We start from the raw sequence: 16,533 nt of genomic DNA on the forward strand, positions 1-16,533 counted from the left end.
TCATGTGAAGTAGCCCTCATTTTCAGAGTGAGTTCAAAGCTACTTTTTCAAACAGCTATAGTCTGTTCCCCACTTTCATTTCAACAACAAGCTACTTCGCTTCTGTACTGTTTTCACTGCCACTTCAGAAGGGATTAAGCTATTGTTGCTCTCCTCTGGACTGTCGCCATGCTGAGAATCATACGATAGCTATCCCATTCCCTAGCAATAGAATTGTGATGAATGACGGCTCCCTAGAAATGTTAACACTGCCTAACTATTTCTTCCCAGGATGAGAGTGGTACAACTGATATAATAAGAAAGGACAAATTATCTAGCAAATTATTTTGTACTCAGCTTTTTTTAGAAAAGAAACTGAATGAAAGCATAAGCTACATTTTAAGCTGTACCTTTGTAGGCGATTATTTGTTCAGCACTTGGTTCTACCACATCGTTATGAATGACAACCCCAGGATATTTAGCTTGTAGTTTTGTGAGAATCTGAAGGTCAATTTCTCCTAGAACACAAATAAGGGGAAGCAGGGGGCGGGGAGGAGAGAGAGCGAGAGAGGAGAGAGAGAGAGAGAGCGCTGACAATATTTTTGAAAAAGAATTTGCATACATTACTTGGTTTAACAATGTGTTTTAGATTCAGGGGTGGGCAGAATTCAGTTGAGGATCTACTGGTAGATCTCACAGTCATTTGTAGTACAGCAGCAAGTGTTTCCCACTCCCAATGGTTTAACAACAGCAAAAGCAAAAATACTCCCCCCCCCAAAAAAAATGGGAGGTAGAGGTGAAACCAGGAAGTGAGGTGTGTACGAAAGGACCTTGAAATCATTTCTGGTCCCAAAAATAAATACCTGGGCTGAGCCTGTGCTCAGGGACACCCCGGTCCTTAATTTTAAGCATGCAGAAGTCCCCTGTGCCATCATTTTGATTTGATCCTGGCTGGCCAATCTCAAAGTTGTAGTAAAAACAAACTGTGGATCCATCAAGCCTGAAGTCTGCCTGCTCCTGTTTTAGATGATATCCCCAATAAATAAAGTGACCTAATAGTGAGTGAAAGGGAATGTGCATAACAATCTTGTTGCATCATGCCCCTAACACCTTGCCTTTGCGATAGAACAGTTCTATCACAGCTGACCAGTGACAGCCCATGAACAAACACATGCTATAATATATGTGTAATTGCAATCAGCATGTTAAATGTGATCTGATCCATGTACACAAAGTCACATGTTACTGCTTGAGTGCTATTGCACTCATGTCTTGCTTGTTGTTGGTTTCCCATAGACAGCTGGTTGGCCACTGTGAGAGCAGAATGCTGGACTAGATATGCCTTGGATCTGATCTAACTGGGCTCTTACATTCTTAATGACCAAAGACAGCAGGTGGAGATACACATTCCTTCCGCATGAAAGATGTGAGGGTGCCTCTCTCATTCACAGCCTACAATATGCACTGGGTTCATATAGGATACCTGTATCTAAATATACATTATGATGCAGATTTGGGTGCATACTTGGACCCAGCAAGGAACAGCATCTGGAAATCTGCTTACTCATCTGGATTTCCTTCCTAGATTGTGGCAGGTATGTGATTTCATCCTATGTTGTTGATAATTTAGATTCATCAAACAATACTAACATCTGAGTTACATAATCAGCAAAAATACAGTGAATAAAAGAATAGCATGGCAGTCCAATTGCATCGCTGCTTTTGCTCCAACAATTCTTTCCCTCTACTGAAAATCCATGAGGATTTCTAGAAGCCCAGCTAGAACCTAAGACATGTTGACTTACCTGTGGCTATCATCTCCTGCTATTCAAGTATGACTTCACAATATAGCACGCTATTCAAGGCCGTCATCTCAAGACAAACCACAGAATTTGCCTTCAAGCACACAATCAAATGCAGTCACCCACTGTTGCCAGAAAATTGCAATTTCCTTGTTATTTTAGTGCCAAACTAGACATGATGTGGAACAAGACCATAAACCGGATCTCCTGTTGTTTTCTTAAATGCTAACAGCCCCAAAGAGGGAGGGGAATTCTGATCAAAATGGCAATGATTGTGCAAGGAAGGGTTATGCATTTTCCCCATGACATTTTCCCATTTAAATTGCCCCTAAAGCTGCTATTGCTCATGGAAGTCACTGATTCATAGGGTCGCCATAAGTCGCAATCGACTTGAAGGCACATAACAACAACAACAAAGCTGCTATTTGCCCTGGACTCTTCCATGGTACATTTGTAGCAGTTGCCAGTTCCATTGCTCATTCAAAGCCCCCTAGGAAGAAGGAATTGTCCCTGTGAAGGGTAAACTGGATGGGCGGCTGCTTAAGAATCATAAATATACTACCTTGGGTTCCATGGTTGAAGGCAAAATAAATAAATAAGCAAGCAAGCAAGCAGCTAAGCCAGCATCCCTCTCTTTCTCCTTATTTGGAGCAGCACTGTAAGGTAAGGAAAAACTGGAAAAGGGTTATCCACCCACATCCACTGTTGGACCTGGTACCTGCTAAATGCATACAGTGGGTTTGGGGCACCACATGCTAGTGTGTTGAAGGGGATTCCTGCAACCTGCATGCATATGTCCTTTATGCCAGATGTAACGCACACTTAGTTTGTATTTAGGTGTTTCTACTCAAACACAGAGCCAGTGTGGCGTACTGGTTATAAGGTGTTGGACTATGACGTGGGAGACCAGGGTTCGAATCCCCACACAGCCATGAAACTCACTGGGTGACCTTGGGCCAGTCACTGCCTCTCAGCCTCATGAAAACCCTATTCATAGGGTCGCCATAAGTCGGAATCGACTTGAAGGCAGTACATTTACATTTACTCAAAGACAAAATGTCTTGTTGGAGGCAAAGAGACCGAAAGATTTAAACATTAGAGACTAGAAACTTGATAATGATGCAAAGCCTGACAAGGAGTCCGTGGCCTGATTTGCAAGTCACGTTAAACCACAGTTAAAATAAACAATGGTTTAATGTGAACCCGCAGTATGCTGGAGGAAGTTGTTGAAATCACAGGTGCTTTGCTTCTTCCCCACTCCTGCACAGAAAGAAGCCATGGTCTGGTTAAGGCTTATATATCTCTCCAAACAAACCATGAGCAGTAACCAAGGTTTGTTCTTGGTGTACCATTTGTGGTTTGTTTGGGGGAAACAAACCATGAGACCTGGTAATGCTAAGCCAGACCATGACTTGTTTCCTGGCGGCAGCAGGAGCAAAAGGATGCAATTTCAGCAGCATGCACCAGGACACTGAGCATTCACATTAAGCCATACTTAATACACCCCCCCCAAACAAGGAGCTCACCCCACACTCCCCCCCTCGCCACTGTTGGACTTCTGTCATTACCAGATACTGTTCACATTTTCCCTTAGAGTCTGTGATTTAGGATTTGCCATCTGGTGTTAAGCAAATCCTGCGCATATATGTAAACCATATGGCTTAATTAGATATGTACTGTAAGGAGATTCAAGGCTTTTGAGCTCTTGTGTGTTGACTGAGGAGGCGGTGTGGTATGGGCATCTCTTCCCGCCCAATCAGAAGCATGCATTCTTCTTGTGGATGAAGTCTGAGTCTGCACAGATCAGTCCCTCCCTTTCAGGACACTTGCAGCAAGCTAGCCTTGTGGCAGCAGGAATATATTTTATTTTTATTTTGTGTGTAAGAGTGTGGGTTTTAATTTATTTATTTTTATTACAAGGCAAAGGAACTGACTCTGAGACAATAGGAGAAGAACCTGTACCTCCTGCTTAAGGAGGTAACGAAGCAAAAAATCCCTTTTCGTTCTTGTAAAGCTGTTTGTTCTTATGGGTTTTTATTGCAGTGCATCTGTGTCAAAATTGTTTTAAACGTGTCTTAAGTGTTTTATCACTAGTTTGCTGCCCTGATTTCCTTCTTGTAAAGCCTTTTGTTTTCATTGCAAAACTTGCAAGGGGTGGATGGAAAAATGGGGGCTAATGGTGTTGTTTGCATGGGTTGATGATGCGGGGAGAATTCTGGAGGCTTCTACTCAAATTCCAGTGAAGTGGGGAGGGCTTTTTAGAGAGGGTGAGATTGTTTGGAGTTTATAGGGGAGGAAAATCCCTGAAGCTTCTGAAATGCTATCCTATACATGGCCCTTCCTTCTCTTGAGAACATTTATAAGAATGGATTCTGTGCTAAACAGTGAAATTAAAATTAATGGGCCTGGGCAAGTCTGATAAATATATATATACATATCTGAAGTGTTGGCCATAGAAACAAATAGCTAGTGATGCCTCCAGAAAAAGGAGCAGGCCTCCCACCCCCACTAGGTGGAGGCCAGGTCAAGCACTATAGGTAGGAAAACAATAGCCTTGTTGTGTAGATTAAGAGAAAGATTTTTTCACGTTGCACATCATGTGGTGTATGTGTGTGTTATATGCCTTCAAGTCGATTACGACTTATGGCGACCCTATGAATTAGTGACCTCCAATAGCATCTGTCATGAACCATCCTGTTCAGATCTTATAAGTTCAGGTCTGTGGCTTCCTTTACGGAATCAATCCATCTCTTGTTTGGCCTTCCTCTTTTTCTACTCCCTTCTGTTTTTCCCAGCACTATTGTCTTTTCTAGTGAATCATGTCTTCTCATTATGTGTCCAAAGTATGATAACCTCAGTTTCATCATTTTAGCTCCTAGTGATAGTTCTGGTTTGATATGTTCTGACACCCAGCTACTTGTCTTTTTTATGGTCCATGGTATCCGCAAAACGCTGCTGCAACACCACATTTCAAATGAGTTGATTTTTCTCTTATCCACTTTTTTCACTGTCCAACTTTCACATCCATACATAGAGATCGGGAATACTATGGTCTGAATGATCCTGACTTTGGTGTTCAGTGATACAACTTTGCATTTCTAGTTCTCTTATGGCTGCCCTCCCCAGTCCTAGCCTTCTTCTGATTTCTTGTCTCCATTGTCTCCATTTTGGTTAATGACTGTGCCAAGGTATTGATAATCCTTGACAAGTTCAATGCTGTCACTATCAACTTTGAAGTTACATAAATCTTCTGTTGTCATTACGTTCAGCTGTAGTCCTGCTTTTGCGCTTTCCTCTTTAACTTTCATTAGCACTTGTTTCAAATTATCACTGGTTTCTGCTAGTAGTATGGTATCGTCTGCATATCTTAAATTATTGGTATTTCTCCCTCCAATTTTCACACCTCCTTCATCTTGGTCCAGTCCTGCTTTCCGTATGGTATGTTCTGCATATTGATTAAACAAATAGGGTGATAAAATACACCCCTGTCTCACACCCTTTCCGACTGGGAACCAATTGGTTTCTCCATATTCTGTCCTTACAGTAGCTTCTTGTCCAGTGCATAGGTTGCGCATCAGAACAATCAGATGTTGTGTCACCCCCATTTCTTTTAAAGCATTCCATAGTTTTTCATGAATTACACAATCAAAGGCTTTGCTGTAATCTATAAAGCACAGGGTGATTTTCTTCTGAAATTCCTTGCTCCGTTCCAACCTATGTTTGCAATACAATTTCTGGTACCTCTTCCCTTTCTAAATCCAGCTTGGACATCTGGCATTTCTCGCTCCATATATGGTAAGAGCCTTTGTTGTAGAATCTTGAGCATTACTTTATTTGCATGGGATATTAAAGCAATAGTTCGATAATTACTGCATTCCCTGGGATCCCCTTTCTTTGGAATTGGGATGTATATTGAACTCTTCCAGTCTGTAGTTTTCCATATTTGTTGACAAATTTTTGTCAAAATTTGGACAGATTCAGTCTCAGCAGCTTGTAGCAACTCTATTGGTATGCCATGTATTCCTGGTGGTTTGTTTCTTTCCAAGTATTTTAAGAGCAGCTTTTACCTCACATTCTAAAATTTCTGGTTCTTTATCATATGGTTCCTCTGTGAATGAATCTGTCATCCTTGCATCTCTTTTATAGAGTTCCTCAGTGTATTGCTTCCATCTTCCTTTTACTTCATCTCAGTCAGTCAGTGTGTCCCCCAGTTGATTATTCAACATCCCTACTCTTGGTTTGAATTTCCCTTTGATTTCTCCAGTTTTTTGGAATAAGGCTCTTGTTCTACCTTTTTTATTATCCTCTTCTATTTCTGTACAATAATTATTGTAGTAATTATTCTCTTTATTCCTACGTACTGGTCATCATATTATTGCATTTAGGCAGAGTTTGGAAGTAACTCGCTATTTTTAACGAGTTACTTGTAATTCGTTACAATTTTAAATAACGAGTGGGTAATTCCATTACATTTGGCAAGTAACGGAACGACTAGTAATTTCCCTACTTTTCAGCTGCAACTTTAACGTTTCCACGTTAGGTTGCACATTACTTGGGGGTGGGAACAAGGGGAAGACAGCTCCTGGCTGTGATTGGTTAACACAAGACATGTGCCTCACACTGATTGGACCTCTGCACAGACTCTCTCTTCCCTCGTGATCTGTGTTAGGATGCACGAGGGAGGAGGTGAATAGGCAGGGCCTGCTAGCATCTGAGAGGACAAAATGGACGCCGGAGGAAAAAGCCAGGGCAAGGACAACGGAGGAGAAAAGGCAGCAGCAGAATGGCGAAGAGCTGTGGAAGTGAGTGACAATGATTTGTGTGTGTGTGTGCCCCCCGTGGTACCGTTCTGCCCCCCTGCCCCCCTGCGGCACCGTTCTGCCCCCCCACTGCCTCTCCTTGCCTCTGCCGCCCCCTCCATCAATTACAAGGCACTTCCGAAACTTCGGCCTACTCAGAGCTTGGAAAAGTTACTTTTTTGAACTACAACTCCCATCAGCCCTAGGCAACATGGCCACTGGATTAGGCTGATGGGAGCTGTAGTTCAAAAAAGTAACTTTTCCAAGCTCTGGCCTACTTCTCTTCCTTCCCCCCCTTTTTGAACTCTCCCCCTTGTTCCCATGCATACATACCTGTGTGCTGTATTTATCCAGACAGAGCACTCCTGCCTTTTAAAATGCTGGCTAGCTTTTTATTGTATATTTATTTGAACTCCATCTTTCTTTTTATTTGTATTTTTGTCCTGTTTAATCACAAGACTGAATTGTATGTGGGACAAAAACTGTCTCAGTAATAATAATAATAAAAATAAAAATAAAAAATCATTAGGCGTATAATAAATGGCTTAAGGCTGATTTTTTTGTTCTTGGCAGAGATGAGGTGAGAAGTAGGGTCCTTGCAGCTCCTCCTCTCAGTCCCCCAGCTCTCAAACTCATGTTCTGTGAGAGAGAGATTCCCAGTCCCTGAGAGAGATAAGACTGTTGACAATCTCTGCTAATATCTATACAAATGTACATAACATGCATCACCTGAACTCACATGATCTAGAGTTACCTTAGATCTTGCAAGATTTGCAAATGAGAAGCAATAGGGTTTTATATTAGTTCTGATTGTCTATTGGGCTATCATAGGTTATATGTTTTTTTCATTTTCTATGGCAAAAACTCCAACTTCAGTGGAATTTATGTGATGTTTTCTAATCATTTGAATTTGGCTAATGAATGCTTTATTCTTTCATCAGAACTTTAGCAGTAGTACTAAAATATTAATAAAAAAGAAAAGGGAAAGAAAAAATACTTTACATACATCATTCAGCTGTATTGCTAATTATAGATATAGATATAAAAGATAAACGGCATTTTGTCAAAAGTATTTTTGTCTACATTTTATACCTCATCCTTGGTTTTCCAAGCTTGGCATGGAATGCTTCTCATACAGAATTAATTTGAAATGCTGCATATTTATTATCATAATCATCATATTCAAAATAAAAAATATATGTACCGCCTTCAAGTTGATTCCAACTTATGGTGACCCTATGAATAGGGTTTTCATGAGGCTGAGAGGCAGTGACTGGCCCAAGGTCACCCAGGGAGCTTCATGGCTATGTGGGGATTTGAACCCTAGTCTCATTTTGTTCTCACAACAACCCTGTGAGATAGTAGGTTAGACTGGCCCAGGCAGGGTTATTCAGTGAGCAAAAATGATGCAAATAGGATCTCTTTTAATTGTGCTATTGACCTGCTTACTTCCACTCTGACTGGGGCATCTTGCAGCATGGGGAAGAGATGGGGGCACATCACAGCTGAAGTTCACCCATATAGGAGCATTATCTCTTGTTTATTACAGAGATGCCTGTTGCAGGTTTTGCTGCTGACAGCAGCAGTCAGTTAGTGCGGCCACTTGAGTCACAGCTTGTTGATCCTGAGGAGGCAAAACTAGAAAGTGAGGTTCAGAAAGGAGGCCCTGTGCACGAGGAGGAGGAGGGCATGAAGCAGTGCCAGTTGCCCACAGCCACATCTGCAGAACAGCAAGTACCATGGTTTGGCTTTGAGAAAGCTTGTACATTTGTGAGCCAGAGTGGGAAAAATGTTGTTGTACGATGCAATTACTGCCTTCCAAGGATCAAAAATCTGAGATCAGCTGTTTCCTCCTCATCCAATGTGAAGAAACCTTTTGAGGTAAGCCTTTGTCATGCTGGTCCTCAAAGAGTGTCCATTGTCTGTTTATGTTTAAATTGTGAAGTTCCTCTTCCATTTTTTCTTGGATTCATGCTTTGTTCTTCTTCCTCAGAGGGCACACCCTGAGAAGCTGAGAGCAATTGAAGAAGCAATAAAGGCAAGGAGACATGGCCTTCCTGAACCAATGCATGACACCCCTCCTCCCAAAATGCTGAAGCAGCAGCAGACAACCCTTGAGAGGTGGGGATCTGGCAGGGAGCCTGTCACCCAAGCAATCTCGACAGGAGAATCATTGATTTCATTGTAGAGGAGACATTACCACTTCAGACTGTGGACAAACCATCATTCATTAATCTGGTTCGTATTGGACTCCCCAAAGATCTCACCATCATATGTGCCAAGACTCTGAGAGACAGAATTGAGAAGAGAGCATGCCACATGAGAGAAACTCTTGCAAACCGAATGGGTGCTGTGGCATATATAGCAACCACTGCAGATTGTTGGACCAATGGCAAGAAGAGTTACTTTGGGGTAACAGCCCACTGGATCAACCCAACTACCCTGAAACGTGAGGTCGGGGCCTTGGCTTGTAAGCGTCTGAAGGGGCACCATACATACGATGTCCTTTCAAAAGCACTGCATGATGTACATGTGCAGTACAGGATCCACAACAAAGTTATGTGCACTACTACAGACAATGGCTCCAACTTTGTGAAAGCGTTCAGAGTTTTCATGGCCAAAGAACCAGTGGAAGCTGCAGGCACCAGTGACGATGATGGTGATAACCAGGAGGAGGAGGAGGCTGAGGTGGTGTTTGTGCCTATCTGTGAGATCCTGGACACAGGACCTGAGGCAGAGGAAGAAGCTGCAGACTCAGGAGAGGATTTTGTTTTACCACCACACCAGAGATGTGCTAGCCACACCCTCAACCTTGTGGCAACACAAGACATAGAGGCCATGCTTTCTGACTCCTCCAAAAGTAGTCTTCTTGGTCCTTTCAAGAAACAGTTTCGTTCCTTGATGGGAAAGTGCAGCAAGTTGTGGTCCAAGCAGAACCAGTCAGCACAGATTGCTGAGTATATCCATGCACAATGTGGTGTGTATCTGAAGGTACCGAATAAGACCAGGTGGAATTCCACCTTTGATGCGTTGAAGCAACTACATGAGCTCCTGTCAACTGTGCCACTAAAAATCCATGCCATAATGGACCGCTGCTCCTTGTCCAGGATCACAGCTGCTGAGATTGAAGTGGTACAGGAATACACAGAGATTATGGAGCCACTAGCCCAGTCCCTAGATATCCTGCAACGGGAGAACGGCATGTTCATGGGGTATTTGCTACCAACGCTCTGCAATCTGGACCGCAAGTTAGAAGGACTGGAAAACAAACCTGAGAGGTACACATACTGTTTTCAGCTGCTGAGAGGTGTGCGTGAAGCCCTAAGAAAGCGGTTTGCAGCTATCTGGGAGGACAAGAGGCTTCTTCTGGCAGCCTGCCTACACCCTCGCTTCAAACTAGATTGGCTGGAATCGTGTCAGGCCGCCACCCATACCAACAAGTAAGAACATTAGGGAAGCCCTTTGGGTGGATTACTCCAAGGGAAATGTTGTCTCAAGGGAGGCATCAGAGGGCTTAAGGTGGTAGGCAGGGGCTGGTCCTTTTCTTCCTGGGGCTCCTCATCACAACCTTGGGTTGCTGCAGGTAATCCTTAAGGGTCTGCTGTGCTGCCCCATGAGTGTGGTGACTTGGTCACCTTCCTACCTTCCATGTCATCATCCACAGGCTCAGGCTGGACTCTGAACCAGGGGACATGACAAGCATCAGGAAATGAAGAGCAGATGATGGTTTCCTAACATATATGTGTTAACATATCCTCTCTCTTTCTTAGATACACAATGGAAGCCTTGCTGAAAGCTGAAATAAAGATGGGTGTACTTAATGAGGACAGTGATCAGTCTTCAGATAAAGACCAGGAAGGAGATGACTTAGAAGATGACTTCTTTAACTTTCTGCCCCAGGGCAAGAAGTCAGCAGTGGACACTGCTGAGGAGGAACTGGTGAGGTACCTGAGGTCTCCCAGCAGGGAAGTGTCATCACTCCATGGCTTTCCACATGTGCTGCGGTGTTTTTTGCAGCACAACACAGGCATGCCTTCAAGCGCCGCAGTAGAACGCCTGTTCAGTACTGGTGGCAACGTAATGACTGTAAAAAGACATTCCTTGTCTGACATGCTCTTTGAGCATCTTGTTCTTTTGAGACATAACAGAAACATATTATAAAAGCATTTCAAGTGTAAAATTTGATTTCAAGAGTTGGGGTATCTTCATTGCTTGGGGGGATGTGAGATTCTGTTATGCCGTTATGTTAATCTTATGGATAATTTTTTTTATTCTACTACCCCCTGTGTGTGTGTGTTTATTTTTAATATTGTTTTAGGCTTCTTAGATGTGCAGCAGCCAAGGCCAGCACCTTGTAGGAGTTTTTTTTAAAAAGTAACTGAAATGTAATTGTAGTGATTACTTTTGAGAAAAAGTAAAGTAATCAGTTACTTTCAGAGCAATTGTAATTGTAACGGTAATTACTACTTTTTGGGCCAAGTAATTGTAACTGTAATTTATTACTTTTTAAAAGTAATCTTCCAAGCTCTGCATTTAGGGTTCTAACCGTGTTTCTCTCTCTTTTCGCTTTTGCTTTCCTTCTATCTTTAACCATTTTAAGAGTTTTGTCAGTCATCTACTAAGGTCTTTCTCTCTTTTTAATTAGAGGTTTCATCTTTTTGCATTCTTCCCTGATAGATCTTTGGTGCTACTCACAGCCCCTTTTAATTTGCATGGATCACACGACGTTGCACACAATCAGCAGCTAGATCGCAGTTTTCCCCTTTAAATCTGTACTGTAGTATATCAATGATCTTTTAATCCAAAAAGGGAAGGAAAAAATGACTTCAGGTCGTATCTCTGAGTGCTTGTAGAAACTTTACTCCAATGTTTTAGGTTGGTGTGTCAATCATTCCCTTCTCCATGGCCACTCCTTCCTCCTCCCTTCTTTCATTTCATTTCCTGTTTTACTGCTGGCTCCCATTCTGCAAACCTGCTGCAAACTGTGCTTTATTTTTCTTTCTCCCCTAATTTGTGCACAAAAGCATAACACTGTTTAAGCAAGCATTTGCATTCCAGCTGGATTGTAGCAGTGAAATACAAATAATCCCACTTTATGAATCTCTGGAACAAACTGAGCATGCTCAGGTGCCAAGGTAACCAGAGGAAGTGAAATTTGACCTTAAGAGGGCATGGGCATTAGGAAGCTGTGTGATTATTCCTTTCCCTTCAATGTGAATGAAAAGCACCCGATTTGAAGATGGCTTTGAGCCCCCTGTGTGGACCGTGCAAAGAGAAAATGGAGGTAAAAGCAGCGTTTTTAATATGATGTTATGAAGCTAGGTTTAAAGCCTCAAATCTGTTCCTTATTTGATCTTTATATTCTTCTCAAATGTTATTTAAATTGTATTTTGGCATTATGATTGCTTTGTTCTTCTTAAGCTTTACTCTGATTTTTTAATATTACCAGTTCATGATCTGTACTGCAGTCTGCTCCTGGTCTTGTTTTCGCAGGAAGTATGGAACTTCTCCATCTTCTGCTACTAATTTTATAATCAATTTGTTTCCTATATTGACCATTTGGTGATGTCCACATGTACAGTCATCTTTTCAGTTGCTTGAAAAATGTGTTTGCAAGAAACAAATTACTGGCATCACAGAATTCAATAAGTCTCTCTCCTGCTTCATTTCTATCTCCTAAGTCCCATTTCCCCACAATTTCTAGTTCTTCTCTGTTCCCTACATTTGCATTCCAGTCCCCCATGATTATCAGAGCATCCTGTTTTGGTGTGTGATCAATTTCCTCCTGTACTTCTGCATAAAATCTCTCATTTTCCTCTTCTTCTGCGTTTGCCATTGGAGCATAGACTTGGATGATGGTTATGTTGATACATTTCCCGTTAAGTCTCATCGATATGACTTGCTCAGACCTTGCATTATAGCTCCTAATTGCTTTTGCTACATCACTTCTCACTATTAAAGCAACCCCATTTCTTCTTAATTTCTCATTTCCTGCAAAAAATATTTTGTAGTTGCCTGACTGAAAGTGTCCCATACCTGTCCATTTTTATTCACTCACACCAAGTATTGTAATATCGACACGTTCCATTTCTTTCTTGACAATTTCTAACTTCCCTTGGTTCATGCTTCTCACATTCCATGTTCCTATTGTGTATGTTGTACAACTCCAGAATCTTATTTAATACCTGTGCGCTTCACCGTTCTGGTTTCCTTTCAGCTTTGACCCAGCTGCGTAATTAGTCACAGTGCTATCAGTACTTTAAAACATCATAAAAAGACCTTAAAATACATTAAAACAAAACAATGTTAAAAACATTTTTTAAAAAATATTCCCATTATCTTCCCTGATAATGTATCTGACATAGTTCTTCTGGTTCTCTGTCAACTAAGTTTAAAGCCTCAAATCTGTTCCTTATTTGATCTTTGTATTCTTCTGGGATGTTATTTAAAATGTATTTTGGCATTATGATTGCTTTGTTGTTGTTCTTTGACTTTCCTCTGATTTTTGATATGACCAGTTCATGATCTGTACAGCAGTCTGCTCCTGGTCTTGTTTTCGCAGAAAGTATGGAACTTCTCCATCTTCTGCTACTAATTATATAATCAATTTGTTTCCTGTATTGACTATTTGGTGATGTCCACATGTACAGTCGTCTTTTTGGTTGCTCAAAAAATGTGTTTGCAAGAAACAAATTGTTGGTTTCACAGAATTCAGTAAGTCTTTCTCCTGCTTCATTTCTATCTGCTTAGCCCCATTTTCCCACAAGTCCCGTTCCGCTTACCTGGCAAGCCTGGGCGAGCGGAGTGCAATTGCGGCCGAGGGTGAAGCCGCAGAAGCCATCGGAGGTAAGGGCAGCACCTCGCGTCACTCTGAAATGGTGTGCGATGTGCTGCACGGAGGGGGTGGAGCATCACTGGGCCTATTTAAGCCCATGCTGCCCCCCTCCTTCTTCCTCGTGGCTTGCGACACCCGACCTGCCCTCCCCCTTTTATGGTGTGCCCAGGGTCGCTTTGGGGCCGAGTAGGAATTTTTATCCTGCCCACCCTTGTTGGTGGGCAGGTTTTTCGCCTACTCCACACTCTGGGAGATGGAGGGAATTGGATTAGGGGGTGTTGTGATTAATAGGTTATTTCGGCTAATATGGTTTTAAATCAATGCCTACTGAGGGCATGTTGGGGACACGAATATGGTAAAGTGCGGGAAGGGGAATAGGTAATGACAGCCAGGTGGCCCCCTTAGGCACCTTTGGAGGTGATTGGTAGTTCCGGAGGCCTGCCTGTCAGGGTTTTAAGGCCCAAGGGCAGGATATGGGCTGCTTTTGGGGCCATTCTTACCTCATCCACCCGAGGGTTCTATGGCCCCGGGGGGTTGGTGACGTGAGAAGGCCTCCCTACTCACCTACAAGGTGTGGCAAGGGCAAGGGGTAAGCAAAAGGGGCTTGCCCTTTGCCCAGCAGGGGCTGGTCGCCCGAGAGCTATAGGGCAAGCTGCTTGCCTAGAGTTAGGTCCTGCACTTAGGTTTCACCTCTGCAGGTCGCTTTAAATATTTTGTTTATAATTTAATAAAGTGGCCCTTTGTTCAACCATAACTGCTGTTGTCTGCATATTATTTCACCCATCGACCGCAATTGGTAATTCTTCTCTGTTCCCTACATTTGCATTCCAGTCTCCCATGATTATCAGCACATCTTGTTTTGGTGTGCGATCAATTTCTTTCTGTACTTCTGCATAAATTCTCTCAATTTCCTCTTCTTCTGCATATGCCGTTGGAGTGTAGACTTGGATGATGGTTATGTTAATAGGTTTCCTGTTTAATCTCATTTACACCACTGTATCAGACCTTGTGTTATATCTCCTAATTGCTTTTGCTACATCACTTCTCACTATTTAATTTCTTCTTAATTTCTCATTTCCTGCATAAAATATTTTCTACTTACCTGACTGAAAATGTCCCGTTCCCATCCATTTTAATTTACTCACACCAAGTATTGTAATGATGATACATTCCATTTCTTGCTTGACAATTTCTAACTTTCCATGGTTCATGCTTCTTACATTCCATGTTCCTATTGTGTGCGTTGTACAACTCTGGACTCTCCTTTCGCATCTGTGCGCATCAGCCTCTGGGCTTCCTTTAAGCTTTGACCCAGCTGCGTCATTAGTCACAGCGCTACTCGTACTTGTCCGTTGTTCTTCCCCAGTAGCTCAGTGAGTGCCTTCTGACCTGAGAGTCTAATCTTCTAGCACTATCTCGTGTTGCATTTTGGATACTCTGTTCATAGGGTTTTCATGATAATGGGTATTCAGAGGTGGTTTACTCTCTTCCTCTGATTTTGGATGCCTCTTAGTCTGGTGTCTCAGCTTTGACCATTCCGCCTTGGGTGCCCCTGCTAGGAGTCTAGCCTCTTGGTCTAGACTCCTGACAGAATTGCTCTCAGCTTCTTCAACACTCTCAAACCCCCTCACTACATTAAGGTATGCATCGTAGAGTGGGACATCATTTGGTATTGGCCACTAAAGACACCTTTTAAAAGGCAATTAGACACAGCAGGTTTCAAGGCAAAAAAGTGTTTTTCTGTTGTTATATGGACAGATCCCTTTCCTTCTTGGGGTTGAGAGGAACTCTGAATATGCTGCAGGAGACAAACAGCAGAAAAGCATTATTGGCCTCAGACTCTGCTGAGGGTTCCCCATGTGGCATCTATTTTCCATTGCAGGAAGCAAGAAGCTGGACTAGATGGACCTTTGCCCTGACCCAGGACAAGTGCTCTTAAAGGATTCCAACTCCCCTTTTCTATAAAATATTGCTTCTTTCTGGTTTGTTGTGTCCAGTTTATTTTTATTTTTACTAACCTGTGAATAAAACCCATTGCTTGAACAATGAGAAACCAAGCTGTCCTGAAGCATACAGATTTTTATTTGCATACAATGACAGAAAATAATGCATTTTATCCCATTAGCCTAAAAAAGTTTCCAGAGTTGTTTACGAAAATCAGTAATAAGGCCAGCTAATCATAATTAGTAATAAACATTATAAGTCTTAAAATCAAGCAACTCTTTTCTACACACACCTCACCATTGTCACTTTGCACAGAAGTCAAAACAAACCTTAACATGCAAAGTCAAACCCTGTTCAAATTATATTTAGCCAAACTCTTAACTTTGTTCCCACAGAACACTATAATACTAATGATTTCTGATTCTACATTTGTTTACATTGTTTTACTGTGTTTGTATGTGTATATGATGATTGTAAGCTGCTTTTTTATGAATAGCAGTTTATATATAGTATTAAAATTATCTAAATTAATCAGTCTGTGACATATTTTAGCAACAATGTTCAAGATGGCAGTTTTAGTGTGAAATATACTACTATTTTGCTTTCAGAAATCTTAACATGTGGGACACAGCTTGTCCACCCAGAAAAATACTTTGCCCTTCCTGTGCCCCCCCTCAATTTTTATTTTTTTGTGCCGCCCCTGGCAATAGGAGATAAAGATGAGTTTACCAGAGAAAATGAGGCATCTGGCAGTAAGGCTGGCAAAAAGTAAGGGGTGACTGGAATATGGACAATAAAATAAAATTGCATGGCATTTTCAGTGACTATATATATATATATATATATATATATATATATATATGCAATTTGCCCAGTAAAGGGTAAACCAATTAAAATCGGGTTTTACACAGCATAAAGATGAGTACATGCTTTCAAGAGTGAAAATTGAATTTCAGATATAGTATAAATCACTTTAGCTTTGCTCTATTAACAAAGATGTTTTCATCTTGTTGTATCAGAATAAGTTTATTTAACTTGTTCAAACTGAGCTACAGCCAAATCGGGGAATGTCAAATTGGCAATCAGAGACTGAATATGTTTTGATGTCATCTTTTGGTGCACATCTCCTGTATAAATACTACCCTTCTTTTTTAAAAAAACAGCTTCTACTAAT

At 41.7% G+C, this 16,533-nt stretch overlaps 1 protein-coding gene across 3 annotated transcripts in view; it reads right to left on the reverse strand.

Moving 5' to 3' along the window:
* HNMT (histamine N-methyltransferase) overlaps positions 1 to 16,533 on the reverse strand; it is a 49,651-nt gene that overhangs the window by 27,011 nt on the left and 6,107 nt on the right. For 2 of the 3 annotated variants that reach the window (XM_061608894.1, XM_061608896.1), the window contains exon 4: positions 390 to 569. In XM_061608894.1, the coding sequence (XP_061464878.1) occupies positions 390 to 569 (180 nt within the window). The remainder of the gene's footprint in view (positions 1 to 389; positions 570 to 16,533) is intronic. The other variant, XM_061608895.1, reaches the window with a different exon arrangement.

This window comes from Rhineura floridana, chromosome 2, assembly GCF_030035675.1.
Source record: "Rhineura floridana isolate rRhiFlo1 chromosome 2, rRhiFlo1.hap2, whole genome shotgun sequence".
NCBI classification, from domain to species: Eukaryota; Metazoa; Chordata; class Lepidosauria; order Squamata; family Rhineuridae; genus Rhineura; species Rhineura floridana.